This window comes from Trachurus japonicus, chromosome 4, assembly GCF_045865225.1.
Source record: "Trachurus japonicus isolate A0001 chromosome 4, Traja_1.0".
Lineage (NCBI taxonomy): Eukaryota > Metazoa > Chordata > Actinopteri > Carangiformes > Carangidae > Trachurus > Trachurus japonicus.
In genome coordinates, this window is record NC_140910.1 from 29,894,334 (window position 1) to 29,910,306 (window position 15,973).

Consider the following 15,973-nt stretch of genomic DNA (forward strand, 5'->3'; position numbering starts at 1 on the left):
CACCTGTAATAACGGCGCTGCAAAAAAAATAAAAAATAAAAAAAAAGACGTGGCAGCTCTCCTGCAGCTCCACAGAGGAGCTGTCAGAGGAGCTCTGCTGCTCCTCTCTCTTCAGTCTGGTGTTTGGCTGCACTTTCAATAAGAAAAGTTCCATATGAGCGCTACCAGCAGAGACAGAGCACAATGGATGTGGCATTGATCAGATATCGCAGCACACATGTTTATTTAACGGCAAAAAAAAAAAAAAAAAAAAATTGGAGCGATGTTTTTTTTTTTGCCGTTAAATAAACATGTGCGCTGCGATATCTGATCAATGCCACATCCATTGTGCTCTGTCTCAGCTGGTAGCGCTCATATGGAACTTTTCTTATTGAAAGTGCAGCCAAACACCAGACTGAAGAGAGAGGAATACACACGTGCGCCGCGAGCGTTGTAATCGGTCACAAATCATTGCTATACGGCATGTTGTGAGCTTGAAGATCTGAACGACACCGGCTCACAACCCAAGCGGATCGGGAGGAACAGTAACAACAACGAAGTAGTTTTTTTTTTTTCACTCGCCAGAGTGGCCAGTCAGCCGGCTTCCTTTACTCGCCAAAGCATCAAAGTTAGTCGCCACTGGCGACTGGCGACCGCTAATTTTGAACCCTGCTACCACCTATGCTCCATTTATACTGGGGCTCTTGTCCCAGTAAAAGGGGGCCGGTGATACCCGTGCCTTCCATAGAACATCTCTTGGCCGACAAAACCAACCTTGAAAGATCAGCGCCTCGTACCCAGTGTGTCAGACCTCGTCTCGCCCGAACCACGGACCATCGCTCTATGGACTGCCTTGTCGTTTAAAACTAAAGCTCATGGCCGGGGTGGCGGGGTGGGGGCCCGAAAACTGTAGGGGGAGCTCTGTAGAGAAAAAAAAAAGCAACCGAACCTGCGTATTCACCTTTAAAATGTGTCAGTCAAAGAGTTTCAACTCTGTAGCACCTGGAATAAAACGTTGAGGAAATAAACATGTCAAAGAACATCTTAACCCCCTCCCCCCTCATTCCTCATCCACCCATGTGCCGAGATACAGGTGGCCAATAATGTCCTATTAAGTATTTTTTAATATACCAGAATGTATGTATAGTGAATAGCAGCTGCTATGCAAAGAGGAAATTGAATGCTCTGCTCATCAGTCAATATTTTTGCCATATGGCATATCATATGGCATATCAAATAAGTCCTATATGGATCCAGTATTCATGCGGTCTGAAGCTCAGGGTTGTATCTCATTTCCTCACATTCATATCGGCATTAAAATCCCTCATGAGGGAAACAAGGGATATAATGTGACATAAATATTATAGCTGTAGAATTGCACTCAAATTATCTCCATTTTCCTCTTCCTCCCTTTCACAGACGATATTTATTCCTCCTCTCGCAAACCCCCTTTTTTCCACTGGATTAGGCTTTTGATTAAAGAGCCGCACACTGAGTTTTCACTTTCCCCCTGCAGCACCGGCCTCATATGAGTCTCCTCCTCCTCCACCACCACCACCCTCTCCTCTCCTCTCCTCTCTCCATCAGCCCCTCTATGACTGTGTTACTGATCGACTGACCCTCATTGTCTCGCCTCATCCATCTGTCACTTTGCAACCAACTGTCCTCTGACAAGCACCCGACCAGGACAAATCGCAGAACAAAATAATATGGTGTCCTGCGACCACAAAAAGGGGAGAAAAATGAGAATCAGTTAGACGCTCCCCGCCGTGTCACCACCAAGAGAAAAGGAAAAAGCACTGAAGTAAGATCTTCTCTCTTGCAAATGAGGTGGGGGAAAAGTAGGGGAGGGTGACACTTTGCAAGAGCTGCTTTGTGGCAAAAGGTCAATCGAAACGTCTTCAATCAGTGACTAGACACAAAAAAAAGAAAGAAAGAAAGAAACGCAGTGTAGCACTCCGGCAGAAAAATGAGTGCAACAAAGCACTCTTACAGCAATTTAGAAGAATCTAAATAAGCTTACTCTAGTTTTCCTTTTCTTTCCTTTTCACTTGTATAATTGATTGTGTAGAAACTACCTCATTTACAAGCAGCAGACAAAGCCCTTTATGTTACACCAGGCTCCTCTCAAACCAATTTTGAATCGAGTTTAGAAGTAAAAGTTAAAAGATTTTTTTTTTTAAATATATATTTAATGTGTGTGTCTGTAAATTCTTATCATTTAACCACCCACCACACACTAGCTCTGAAATGGATGCTGAGGAGAATTCATAAATGTTTTTTTTATTTTTTTTATTCTTTATTTGTTGTTGCCCAGGTGACAGAGACCCGCACTGGTCCTCTTGGATGCAGTAACTATGACAACCTTGACTCCGTTAGCTCCGTGCTGGTCCAGAGCCCTGAAAATAAAGTCCAGCTACAAGGTTAGTTCACACCGGATAAACATCAATAAGAGCTCGGCATACAGATATATAGATTTATATAGAAGAGTTACAAGCTCTGTGGTGTGTATATATACACATATATATATTCATACTTTCATTGTCACTCCTCAACTTCAGAGTTTGATGACGGTACTAAACCCTTTGCTGTGTTTTACAGGCTTGCAGGTGATCCTCCCAGACTACCTGAGAGAAGGTTTTGTGCAGGCTGCTCTCAGCTACATCGCCTGCAACGGAGAGGGCGAATTCGTCTGCAAGGACAACGACTGCTGGTGCAGCTGCGACCACAAGTTCCCAGAATGCAACTGCCCCTACATGGACATCCAAGCCATGGAGGAGAGCCTGGAGAGGATCACGGAGACGTGGGGGATCCTCTACAAGGAGTTTGAGGAATCAGGTGAGAAATAAATGAACGAGTCTCATCTTAAAAGCAGGAAAAATGAATCTTCCAGGGTGTAAATCATTCATTTTACAGGAAGTGAGGATGAATTCAGGTGTTTTTTTTGGTTTGTTTTTATCTCTACTGTATAATCCTATGTGTATGTTCCTCCCTGCTCTGTGATTTATAGGTGAACTATAACAGCTGGTTGTCAGCCCTGGCTCCTGGCTCGTGATCTGCATATAGAAAATTAACAACACGACAGAATCAGATTTAGAATAAATAAATAAATCCACAGCGTTTGGCTCAGGTAGTTTACAGTATGTATAGAGCAGATTAATCAGCTATAAAAACCCATTTATTGCCGGTCTGGGTTTTCATATCACCGGGGGAGACGGGGTTTGAATGGAAGCTCTTAGCATAATGTTTGGTTATTATTGCTGTGCTCGGTCACCCTGCCTTGGTGGTTATTACTCAGGTGAAATCAAAATGGATGTCTTTTCTCTCTTTTTTTTTTTTTTTTTCGTTTTTCTTACACTCTTCAGATTTGGCTGAAATATCCCTAAGTGCAATTACTTTCAAAGTTTATGTTTTAATAGCTGGGTGTGAAATGAGGGCAGGAGTGTGCCCAGAATGCAGATAAACCTGCAAGAGCCATAAATGTGTCCTTCAGCGTGGGGAGAGCTCAGGTTTCTACCTTGATGCCTTATCAGGAAGAGAATTACTGACACTGAAGAGGAAGAGGAAAAGGTTCCTGGCTGGTGCCGGTGCTATTGTTCATCCTTAAAGCAAATGGAAGCACTCAGAGGGAAATAACAGGATCAGGAATGTGAAGCACTGGACTGTTGTTTTAGACCAGGGCTCTTACGATACGATACGATACGATACGATACGATACGATACGATACGATACGATGCAATGCGATATGATACAATACAATACGATACGATACAATACAATATGACGCGATACAATACGATACAATAAGATGTGGTACGATACGATACGATATTATATGATATACGCTACGCTACGCTATGATACGATACGTTACGATGCGATACGATACGATACGATACGATACGATACGATACGATACGATACGATACACTTTATGGTATCATACCGTCCTTATTCTTTCATTTCCTGCTTTCACAGCAACCCAGATACTAGATTTTGTTGCTGTATTCAACACAATGTACTTAGTTCTTCATGTGCAGTGTAATAGTAATAATATTAATACTAAATTTTATTTATAATGCACTTTATATTTAAGACAAATCTCAAAGTGCTACATAGGTATACAGGAAAAACAGTCATTTGTCTGCAGACAGGAAACTAATAGAAGGCTTTGGCAAAAAGGAAAGTTTTTAGGTGATGGTGCTACTGATGATAATGAAAACTTAAATGATAGAGAATATGAAGAATGTGACAAAACTGTAAATATAACTTTTCCAACTTGAGTTGTTTACTGAAATCACCCTAAATGCAGAAATATGTGATTTGAATCCTGATAACATCTGACCACCTGATGTCATATCTCCTCTGTGCACATATCGATCTTGTTTGTTTGAACCCAAATTTATCTTCCATCCTGCACGGTTCAAACTTCATTTTTAAGGTTTCAAAAACAACTCCCATGATCCCATGCTATTTCATGACATCACTCAACCCTGCCTTTTGTTATTCCTTTGAATGAGAAACCCCCAGGGGGCAGATGTAACACGCTGTCTAATCATTTTCAAACTCAAACAGAAACATGGTGTAATGCGGTTAGTGGAGAAGTAAAAATAACTGCATGTTAATCAGGGCATAAAGACTGTTCACCTTGTGTGATATTATTAACAGTAGTAGCACTGATGCTGCAGTGGCAGTAGTAAAATGTATCTACGGTGCAATATTCAGCAGAATATATTAGTCATTAAAATGCCATATTCAAAATGATTATAATGCTTTGCTGTTGCTTACTCTGTGGTTTAGTGTTAGTCTAAATTGAGACCATAGTTCCCATAAAGCATTTTGCTTCTTGCAACAGAGTGGACCGTTTCTCTCTCTCTCTCCTCTTTTTTACCCTCTTAGAGTGACATCCCTGGTGATTTTCCCTTTTTTGCTTTACTGAACTTGATCAAAAGCACCACCTGTCCGACGCTGTGTCCCAATTCAGATACTACAAAGTCTGCGTCTCTGGCCCAATACATCAGGCTGCCAAGGCGTGTCCAAATTCAAAGGCTCCTTCAAATGTGACTGAGAGATGCAGCCGTCTGTTTCCTCTTACTTGGAAATGGAAAAGGATGCAAGCGCTGCCTGCATCCTCTCTCGGCGCTCTATAGCTCCTCCGCAATCCAATGTGCACCTTTCAATTGGTTAATGGAGCATCCAGATGATCCTTGTCAGGGTGTTCGGCTTCAGACAGGTGTTATTGACATGAGCTGGACCCATGGAGAAGGAAACACAGGACGGAAGAATCAAAGTGAGGCCACACAGACATGACTTACACTTTATAATGTTGTTTTTTTCTGTTTTTTGTTTGTTTCTAACAGATGAATTCAAGTCGTTCTACTCGAGGCTGCCCCAGAACTATTTCCTCAACGTGTCCACCATCCAACACTTGTGGAGTCTGGATAGTTTGTTCCAGTGGCGGTACGAGCAGCTGGAGAACAGCATGCGGGTCCTCTCCAAACGAGCCCAGAGGGTCATCTTCAAGCTCTTCAGTCTGAGTAAAAGATGTCACCGACAGCCCCAAGTCCGCCTCCCGAGAGAGCGGTGAGCACGGCCCCGAATCACACCTACATATGTCTGATATGTTTCATATTAAACCATTTATTACCCATCATTCTTTTCTTTTTCAACATTGTATGAAACGCAGGTAAAAACAAATAAGACACATGTTTTAACCGGTAAACATTGAGTCATCTGAACATCACGTCACCGTAATCTGGCCTGTTTTGCTGCTACGACAGTAAACTTCATCCTACGCTTGTGGTCCCTGATTCCACAAGTATCGGCTCCATGAAATCTTTATGAGGCTTCATGAAAGTTTCACAAAATCATGAAATCTTAATTCCATTTCATTGGACTTCATCTCCATGAAATCCTCTGAAATCCCCCTGAAAATAGATTCTCTCCAGTGGTTTCTGGCTACAAAGGGAGGAAACTCCATTTTTTTTTTTAACAATTGCACATCTTCCACAGTCGTTTCAAATGATGCATCCGATGAAATGTGTTCATTTGTAGCTTGTGGAGTAAGTGCAAGTTCAGCCTCATACATTTTTTGTCCCAAATATAGTCTTGTATTTGCATTTTCCAGTCTGGTTTATCAAGGTTTAACTGAACCTTTTGATGATGTGAAGAAGAAAATCAACTGGTTGAAATAAAAAGTAACATTTACTCTCATTAGAGCCATAAAGTTTGATGAAAATCAGTAATTTCACTTTAAGTATCTTTAAATTGAGTTGAATTTTTCACATTTAAAGACAAAAACAGTTGCTGACAAAAAAACAGAGGAGATGTGAGGGTGGTTTTAAAATAAAATGAAGTATGACATCCACCTTAATCAGTCACCACACTAGATAAATAATAACTCCTGTTTAACAACTGGTTTATGGAGTGGACTTCTTATGTTTTCCATTGAAAATGAATGAGTGGAATTTAAATTGATAAGAGATCATGGAGGACTTGATGATTCACTAAACGCACGGAGTAAAGTTCAGACAGGTTTGTGCAAAAAAAAAAGATTGTCGCTACTCACTGTTGGGAGAGAGGTGAGTAGAGCATCAACAACTACTTTGTTGCCTAGCAACCTCACATCATTCGGTCCGTGTTTTGTTGGCAGCGGCAGAGTTTATGTTGTTTATACAACGCTGCCTTTTTCCACTGCTTTGTTCTGCTGTTAATGATTTAGCAGTAGCAGGCGTTTTGATTCATGCAACTTAATATTGCTACACTAAGTCTGTGGGACACCTGCTGTGCTATTCAGGTGTTTGTTTGTATTATTGTGTTACATTTATGTCAGTCAGGGCCATCTCCACCTCTCGGTGTAATGTTATACAGCTCAACAGCACCACACAGCACAGACACAGACATCTCACACCTCATAAACTACCAAATGACTGGAGACTATAGGATACAGAGGTTCTTTTAATTAAATAGTTTTATAATCTATCATTATTGTCAGTGTGTAACATTTTAATCCCTCCCCTTGTTCAGATCAGACTCACTGTAGTTGACTCTACTTTTACATTTTCCAGTATATTTCCTTCAGCTTCAACTCGAGCAGCATTTATTCTAAGTGACAGTACCTATGTACTTGTGGTTGTGAGACAGAAAGAAAACCATGGTTACCAGTGTCAAAACAGGACACTTAAAACAGCCCACCACCACCACTACCACCCACCCACTCCTCCGCAGCCTCCTCCGTGATTCTTGTGGCCTGTTGTGGCCATGAGTGGTAATTGCAGGAAGCTGTATTCAACTATGTTGGACTCAGAGTCTGGACAAAGGAAATGTCTCAGCTCGTTTTTTTTTTTTTTCTTTTTTACTAAAATGCACCCACAACAGCATCTCACGTCTTTCTAAAAGGTCTGTCTGACCTTTTTAGAGAAGTAGTAATGGTATTTTAATACAGTATTGCTTCAACATGTAGCTTTATTCAGAATCAGCTTCTTGTATCTTTTTTTTTTTTCCAATAGATTTTTATCGATTTTTATCGAACAAATCATCGACAACATACAAGTGCTCTCTGTTTTCACATATCAATACGGAAAGAAAAACAAGCCACCATCCAAACCCAAAAGAAAAGAAAAGAAAAGAAAAGAAAAGAAAAGAAAAGAAAAGAATAAAATAAAATAAATAGATAATAATTAAAAAGGAATTGATTAAAAAAAAGTAAGTAAACGAAATACAGACAGATAAACAATAAAATTAAATTTAAAATACATAATTAAATTACACAAGTAGATATAGTCATATAAGATCTAAACAAAAACAGTGAAGGGGAGAGTTAGAGACTGGCAATAATACATCTGATACCAAAAAATCATCTAGTGGAAGTATTCCAGTCTAAAGTATATCTCCCCTTATTTACAGTGTCCTGAAGGGGTGGGGGTAAGTACCTCAGAAAAGCCGACCATGTTACCTCAAACAGATTATCATCCCCTTTCATTCAAAACTTTATATGTCTCTTGGTACCATTGTGTGACCGTTGGAGGTTTGTCACTTATCCACTGCTTTAAAATACATCTCCTAGCCAGAAACAGAAGCTTCTTGTATCTTTTAAAGATGTTTCAGGTGAATTGGTGTTTCCTAAACTCAATAAAAAAATCATCCCATTCAGTGGTATCCTATCCCACGTCAGCAGGGTCGATCGCTGACGGTGATGAATCCAATCACTGTCAGTCACACTGCGTTAACCTCCACTGTGCCACCGCAGTAATGGCGGTTATGGTACACAGCACAACACATAAATCAGCGGCCGGATTAATCCATACAGTTCACTCATAGCTCAACGTCCAGTCTGTCTGTCTCTCTGTCTGTCCGTCTCTCTCTCTCTGTCTTGTCTCCTCCTCCCCGTTCCTCCCTCCCTCCTTTAATCTGTCTTGTTCTCTCCACCACATTGGCAAAACACACATTAATCACTGATCTTTGCGGCTGATATCACCGCCCACTTGCCTGGGAAAAAAAAAGAAAAAAGAAGGGCGCGTCATCATCGCCCTCATCCAGACACTGTTTATCTACGTTATTACCGTTGCGTCGACTGTTAAGCTTCATCTTTTTTTATTTTCACTCTTCATAGAAATCTTTATACTCAGTGGAAAGAGACCGACAACAGGATGTCTGTCAGTTTGTCGGAGGGGGGAGAAGGAGGAAGAAAAAAAAGCCTATCTCTCTCTCTCTCTCTTTCCCATCCTGTTCGCGGCACTTGAGATAGATGAGAGATATGTAATTCATTCGGCTTCCTGGGGGCTACTTTTCCTTCCGTGCTGACAATTATGAGCGAATATAAGACAGTGGAAGCAGCAGTCAGCTTGGCTTTTATTAGGCGGGTAATGATAAAACTGCGTAGTACACTTTGTGTGGGAACTTTTGCCATTAGGCGTAATGATGCACATTGTCATTCAAGAGATGTATTCAGTACTCCGACTTTAATCAGCTTAGAAAATGCCTTTCTTATTCATAGGCTTCTCCCCCCCGCCCCCCTCCCACCACAAAAAAAGAGAAAAAGGTATCAGGTTTTTCTTTTTTTTTTCTTTCATGTACATCATCAAGGTCTTGAATGCGTTTTCAAAAAGGAGTCCTCTCAACTTTGTTTGACGACTAAGAGAGTGCAATTAAGATTTGACGCTAAAATGTTGAATAGGTTTTTAATGAACTTGTCGAGGCGTTCAGACTCACACTGTGTCAGTCACATTATCTCCTGCAAAAAGGAAAAAAGATGGCCAGGAGGTGTGATTATTGCACATCATGATACTGATTTTTTCTCTTTCTCTGTGTTCACACTGAGTCTGTTGATTCCACTTTAGTATCGATTGACTCAGTGAATGATTTGACAAATTTGCAGACATTAAAGGCCCCGTATGGTATAAAAATGAGAATTACATGTTGTTTCTTATTGTTATAAAACAGATCCTAGTCTTATATTGATACTGTGAACATAAGTGCTCAGATCACAGTGAAATGCACACAGCCTATATTCAGGCTCTGAGCACCAAAACGAGCCGTCAGGACTTATGTAACTTTGTGATGTCACAACAAAGCAGTCGCTTTTTTTTCGGCCATGCCCCTGTTTCCTTGTGTGTTTACCAAAAATCGGTTTTATTCAGTCATTCAGAAAACTGCAAACCAAACAGAACTGAGACTCAGAGCCTCCTCTCATCTGATTGGCTCACTTTCCTGTTGTCACTAGAGCTCCAGAGAGATCGTTTAAAACTACATTTTGATGATTTTTGTTCCTCAAAACAACAGATCTTCCATCTTCTTATGGATCCACACCACAGTGGGGTTAAAACAGGATCTTTAATGAACTGTATAGAGCAGAGGTTACTAATAGGCGGACCAAAGTCTGGACCTGGACTTGGACAAATCATTAAAATTTGCCAAAGTGTCTCTATTTTAACTGACACAGCTTCTCTCGCCTTTTACGCTCTGGTCACATGGTTTCAGAGCGATGTTCCAGGCCTGTGCTTGTGGAGATCTTGTTTAACTGGACCTCTTTGAACTTTAATTAAAATAGCCCTGGCGTGTGTGTGTGTGTATGGAGTGTGCTTCCAACTTTTGCAGTAACTGTTTCTGAAATGGCTTTGAACATGACATTGCTCAAAGCCTGGTTATCCCAGTTTCAGAGCTGAAGACTGCAGTTGACTGATCTGCACAGATCCCTGACTTCAGCCCCATCTAACAACCCGGGGACCAAGCCGGAGTCTTATCGCCAACCGGGGCCCGATCAGCAAATAGGGTCCCTGGCTGCACGTTCCTGTGGCTGTATGGGAGCAAATCTCCTCAGTTAGGATATTACAGTAATGCCAGTGGAAAGAGAGGGTTATGTTTAAAGATAATATGTAGTGTCAAAGTTTCTGTGTCCATATTCGTTTGACCATGTGGTGCACATCACTTAAAGGGATAGTTCAACATTTTGGCAAATTGGCCCATTGCCATAATCGAAATAGTCATAGCAGTAGGTTCGTTACCTTTATTTGTCGGTGTAAGCTATTTTTAGAATGGCGGAGCGGAGCAGCAGGCTGCTCAGAGCTACGCTATGGAGGCTAAAGGAATTTCTTGGTTTCTCTCATCAAACTCATCAAATACAAAATCCCGAAACTCCAAAACGCTCTGGTGGACAAGTTGTGACCTGCACAATCACCACGCTATGAGATAATAACGGAACGTTACGAAACTGAGCCGTTTTCGAGGCAAATACAGGGTAAATACAGAGACTGCTTGCTGAAAAACTGTCCCTGAACGCAACGCGCATCAGCAGTTTTGCATGAATTTACCTCTAAAGCAACTCCGTCTCGTAACGTTCCGATATTATCTCATAGCGTGGTGATTGTGCAGCTCACAACTTGTCCACGACAGCGTTTTAGAGTTGTTGGATTGTGTATTTGATGAGTTTGATGAGGGAAACCAAGAAATTCCCTTAGCCTAAAATGTTGAACTGTCCCTTTAAGTCGAAGCTTTTTTTATCCTTTATTCTAAGTACTGTTGTTGTCTCGGAAAATCCACCGTGGGTTCAATTTTAAACTCCACCAGTCTTCAGCAAGTCAAAGTCCCTGGCTTTTACTGTGAATATGGCTGATTTAAATTCCGGCTTTTCCTGCTCGTTTAACACAGAAGTTAGAGGACACTGTGGTTTACAGCGGCAGTGTGGAAGCAGCCTCACAGGGAGCAGGAGGGCTGGTACATAATCACACCAGGGAACTAACAGCACAACTGCAGCCTTGTCTTGGCGACCGCTTTCTCTGCTCAAGCTGTCGGAGGTGAAACGCTGTGCCCACAGGTAGCGAGTGATGGAAAGAAAAGAACCCTTTCGGCTCATTTCCCATGACCGCTTTTTCCATTAGGGGGGCTTTTTTTGATATTTAAATCGGTTGATTTTCTGAACTCAGACTTGATTCCCACTGCCAAACGACACAATAAGATGGGGATACAGAGGAAGGATGCCCCCAAATGTAATCCACCAAACATTTTCAGATTAGCATAAAGTTTACCACAATACACCCTCATCAAAGAAAAAGCTTCTTTTTTTTTTTTTCTAAAAGGAAAGCCAGCGGTACTGTGCATTTCCTCTCATCAGCAAGCAAAGAGGATAAGAGGCATAAAGGGATCACAGTCAAGAAAGTGCTACAGACGGGAATCAAACTCCAGCCCACATGGGAGAATTATACGTATGTCTGAGAGTAAGTTACCCTACGGCTGCAGCGCACTTCTAATATTTATGTCACAAACTGATCAAAGACGACTTCCTCTCTCCCTCTCTCTTCCCCATCTCTCTCTCTGTGCCGTCTCCTGCTGTTGCTTCCTTTTCAAACACCCAGACTTTGTGCCCATATTCGTTGTGTAGTGTAACCTACACTCATCAAACACTTAAGGACAACAAAAACACAGATACCTGAGGGAACTCTGCAAGAATCGCAAGGCAAGGTTGACTCAATGGCATGAAGGTATTCCTGCCTTCATGGATTATTGTTCCAGAACAATCTTGGGATCATTATCCTGGTGGAAATACCAAACTGACACAAAGACAGAAGGTTCAGGGTTGTGAAATTACATGCAGGAGTTTTTTTTTTTTTTTTTTTGTCCCTGGTTGAAATAAAACTCCACAAACTCTGTAATATATGTAAATCCTAGAATCTCGACAGATGGAAATTTGGAGATGCTGAACCCACTCTGTCTGGCAAACAGCGATTGTACCATTAAAAAAATACACATTTTCCAGTCGGGCAGGAGCAGATCACACTAATCACTGATTTGTTTATAAGACGTTAAAAAGTCTCTGTCGAAGCCAAATCTTAGCTCAACACATCAAGAATCAACCACATCTGACTGCTGTCATTAGCGGGTGCCGTTTGCCCCCTACCACGAGGACAGCTCTCTTGTTATCATGTCACCGATCGAAGTGATTGGGTGGAAAATGTTTTCTATCTAGTATAAAGCTGCTCGGATGCTCTTGAAATAACGGTTATGCAACTGAGGTTTCACAGAGACCCACAAATTACTGAAAGCATCCTTTACAGGAATCCTCTCCGGCCTGTGTGCATGCTTTTCCTTATGCTGATTATGCTTTTTTATTTTTTAACGAGCAAGCTGTCTGCAGCCCCAGACAGGTGCCCTGGACCTCATAAAGCTGCTATCTATTAAGCTAGTTCAGGCTATAAGTCCTGTTCAATAACCTCTCTCTTTCTCTGACACACACACACACTCTCTCTCCCTCTCTCTGTCTGTGTGTGTGTTTTCCCTCTCTCCCTGGTCCAGGCCTCAGTCATATTGGCTGAGTCACTTCCAGTCTCTGCTGTATTGCTCAGAGAACAACCAGCTTGGTGCATTCTCCGAGGAGCTCCACAGCTGCAGCTGCCGATACGAGCACAGCCCCTGTCAGCTGCCGCCGCCCTGCGCCGTCGGGGAGGGCTCGGCCTGCGCCACGTGTGCGCCGGACAACCACACCCGCTGCGGGAGCTGCAACCTGGGCTTCGCCCTGACGCAGGGCTTCTGCAGGCCCATGGTGGCCGACTCCACGGAGAACTACCTGGGATTCGAGACGGACCTCCAGGATTTGGAGCTGGGCTACCTGCTACAGAGGGCCGACCGCAGGCTGGAGGTAGTTTTTGCTTTTAGCCGTTGTTTAAAACCCTCCTGTTGTCCTCCTGGGTAAAGGAAGAAAAGAGGGAAGGAAGGACGAAGGGAAAGAAGGAAGGCAGGCAGGAAGGACAAAGGGAAAGAAGGAAGGAAGGACAACGGGAAAAATGGGAGAAAAGAAGGAAGGGGAAAAGGAAGGAAAGATAGATGGAGGGAGGGAACACATTGGGTCAATTTGGTCAAAAAGGAAGGAAGAAGTAAGGATGAAGGGAAGGAAGGAAGGAAGGACAAGGGGAAAGAAGGAAGGAAGGACAAAGGGAAAAATGGGAGGAAAGAAGGAAGGGGAAAAGGAAGGAAAGATAGATGGAGGGAGGGAACACATTGGCTCAATTGGGTCAAAAAGAAAGGAAGAAGTAAGGACGAAGGGAAGGAAGGGAGGGAGGGAGAGAGGAAAAAAGAATTGTGGAAACAAGGAAGAGACAAAGGAAGGAAGGAAAGAAAGATGGAGGGAGGGAGCAGATTCAAGGAAGGAGGAAGAAGACGGAAGGAAGGAAGGGAAAAAGGATTGTGGAAAGAAAGAAGGGAAAAAGGAAGGAAAGATAGATGGAGGGAGGGAACACATTGGGTCAGTTTGAGCCAGAAGGACAACAGGAGGGTTAATCACGTCAGGCTGACTCAGAGCAGAACTGTCTTTTTACAGCTGTAGCCTGAGGAGGAAATGCTTCCTCACAGGAGCCACTCAGCATTACAAAGCTCTGCCCTTCTGGCAACCAAAGCACTTTGTAGTTCCTCCATGTGTTTGTTGTGCCATGTTTTAGATGTGTAGATGTGCGCTGTGTACCGATGCTGTCTTTGTGTGCTTTCTGGTTTTTTCTCTCGTCAGGTCCATGCCATCTTCATCAGCAACGACATGCGACTCAACAGCTGGTTCGACCCCTCGTGGAGGAAGAGGATGCTGCTGACGCTGAAGAGCAACAAGTACAAGTCCAACATGGTCCATATGCTGCTGGGAATATCCCTCCAGATCTGCCTTACAAAGAACAGCACGCTGGAGCCGGTCCTCACCCTCTACATCAACCCCTTCGGAGGGAGCCACTCGGAGAGCTGGTACATCCCCGTCAACGAGAACAGTTTTCCGGACTGGCAGGCCACCAAGCTGGACCTGCCTTTCGAGTGCTACAACTGGACTCTGACGCTGGGCAACAAGTGGAAGACGTTCTTTGAGACCATTCACATCTACCTTCGGAGCCGGATTAAGACTCAAGACGGATTGAACGACAGCGTTTATTACGAGCCGTTGGAGGTGACGGATCCCGGCCGAAACCTGGGCTACATGAAGATCAACAGCATCCAGGTCTTCGGCTACAGCATGCACTTCGACCCGGAGGCGATCCGCGACTTGATCCTGCAGCTGGACTACCCGTACACCCAAGGCTCCCAGGACACGGCCATGCTTCAGCTCCTGGAGATACGGGACAGAGTGAACCGTCTGTCCCCTCCGGGTCAACAGAGGTTGGACTTGTTCGCCTGTCTCCTCCGGCACCGGCTCAAACTGACTGCCAGCGAGGTGGTTCGCATTCACGCCTCCTTGCAGGCCTTCAGCTCCCGTCTGCCCAATTCCATGGATTACGAGACCACCAAGCTGTGCAGTTAACAGCTGCTTGAATGGAGATCTGGCCTGTAGGTGGCCTCGGTGAGAACTCCTGGACACGAGACATGTGTGTGTGGGAGGGGTTAAAGTTGTCCTCCGTCTCTTTGGGATTACCAAACTGAGGACCAGCTTTGGACAGCTGAAGAATGTACTCATCTGGTTGTTTTTTGGTTTTCTGTTTTGTGGCCCGACTAAACTTCAAGTGCAAAATCACGGAGACGAGGTGAATCGGAAAGAAAATGCACAACAGTTTTCTCAAGAACAAACTCTTCAAAGAAAGAATTCTATCGTAGAAATTCAGATACCACTACATAAAGTTGAACCATCCTGTTTCAATATGAATCTGCTCATTTATACTGTAAGAAACCGATGCCAGAATCAATCAATGGACATTTTACGGTCAAACTGGTACAGTCTGTTTGTTTGTAATTTTTATATGTTCCTTTGCTTCAGTGACAGTGCACTTTCCATGAAGACCAGACTACAGTGGTGTCAGTAAAGATTTTGTAGATAAATTGATATTAAAACATCATGTTATAACAGAGTCCAGCTGTTGAAACATTTTTCCTGGTACTACCTTTCCTTCCTTTATTTTTATGAAATACCCTCAAAAAGTTTCGACAAATTAAAAGTAAGGCTAAATGAACTGGATCCAAGTGATTATAACAGTCACACACTTCTCTTCGGGTAATTTATTCTCCATGTGTCTCTACATTTTCTCAAGTTCACAGAGGAAATGGTCTTACAAGCACAAACAATGTGAAACTCAAAGAGAAAAGAAACAAGCTGCATACAGTACGTCTAGTTCCCCCCATTCAACTTCAACCAAACAATTTCAAAGGTTTTTTATCCCAGCACCACTCTGTCAAGTGTCATTCATCTTGGTGGGGTTACTTTAAAAAGAATAAGACCACGGTGGAGGCAATCAGTGGCCTCCTTTTTACTCCAGATTTTGTCGAATGCAAACCTATTTGTTGGTTGTTACTCTCCTGAAACCACACACAACAGAGCTTGTTAAAGTTAAACACTGAGAAATACAATCAGGCAAAGCTAGAGCGAAACTGAAACAATGGTATGTTTGAACAGAGGGGGAAAAATGTATTATTCACAGTTTTAATTAATTACAGCTTTGCTCACACACACTGTAAAGTCATCAGGTTCATTTAAAGTGGCTTTGGCAGGAATCTGATATTGATTACTGCAGGAGTTGTGGTAAACACGTGTGTTTGCTGCTT

The 15,973-nt window shown here is 42.7% G+C and overlaps 1 protein-coding gene across 1 annotated transcript in view; it reads left to right on the plus strand.

Moving 5' to 3' along the window:
- Positions 1–15,282, plus strand: part of brinp3a.2 (bone morphogenetic protein/retinoic acid inducible neural-specific 3a, tandem duplicate 2) — a 66,220-nt gene extending 50,938 nt beyond the window's left edge. Inside the window, exons 5-9 of the mRNA XM_085775156.1 lie at positions 2,297–2,402; positions 2,581–2,817; positions 5,341–5,563; positions 12,767–13,109; positions 13,971–15,282. Of these exons, the coding sequence (XP_085631282.1) occupies positions 2,297–2,402; positions 2,581–2,817; positions 5,341–5,563; positions 12,767–13,109; positions 13,971–14,741 (1,680 nt within the window). The 3' untranslated portion in view covers positions 14,742–15,282. The remainder of the gene's footprint in view (positions 1–2,296; positions 2,403–2,580; positions 2,818–5,340; positions 5,564–12,766; positions 13,110–13,970) is intronic.
- The last annotated feature ends 691 nt before the right edge of the window (positions 15,283–15,973 follow it).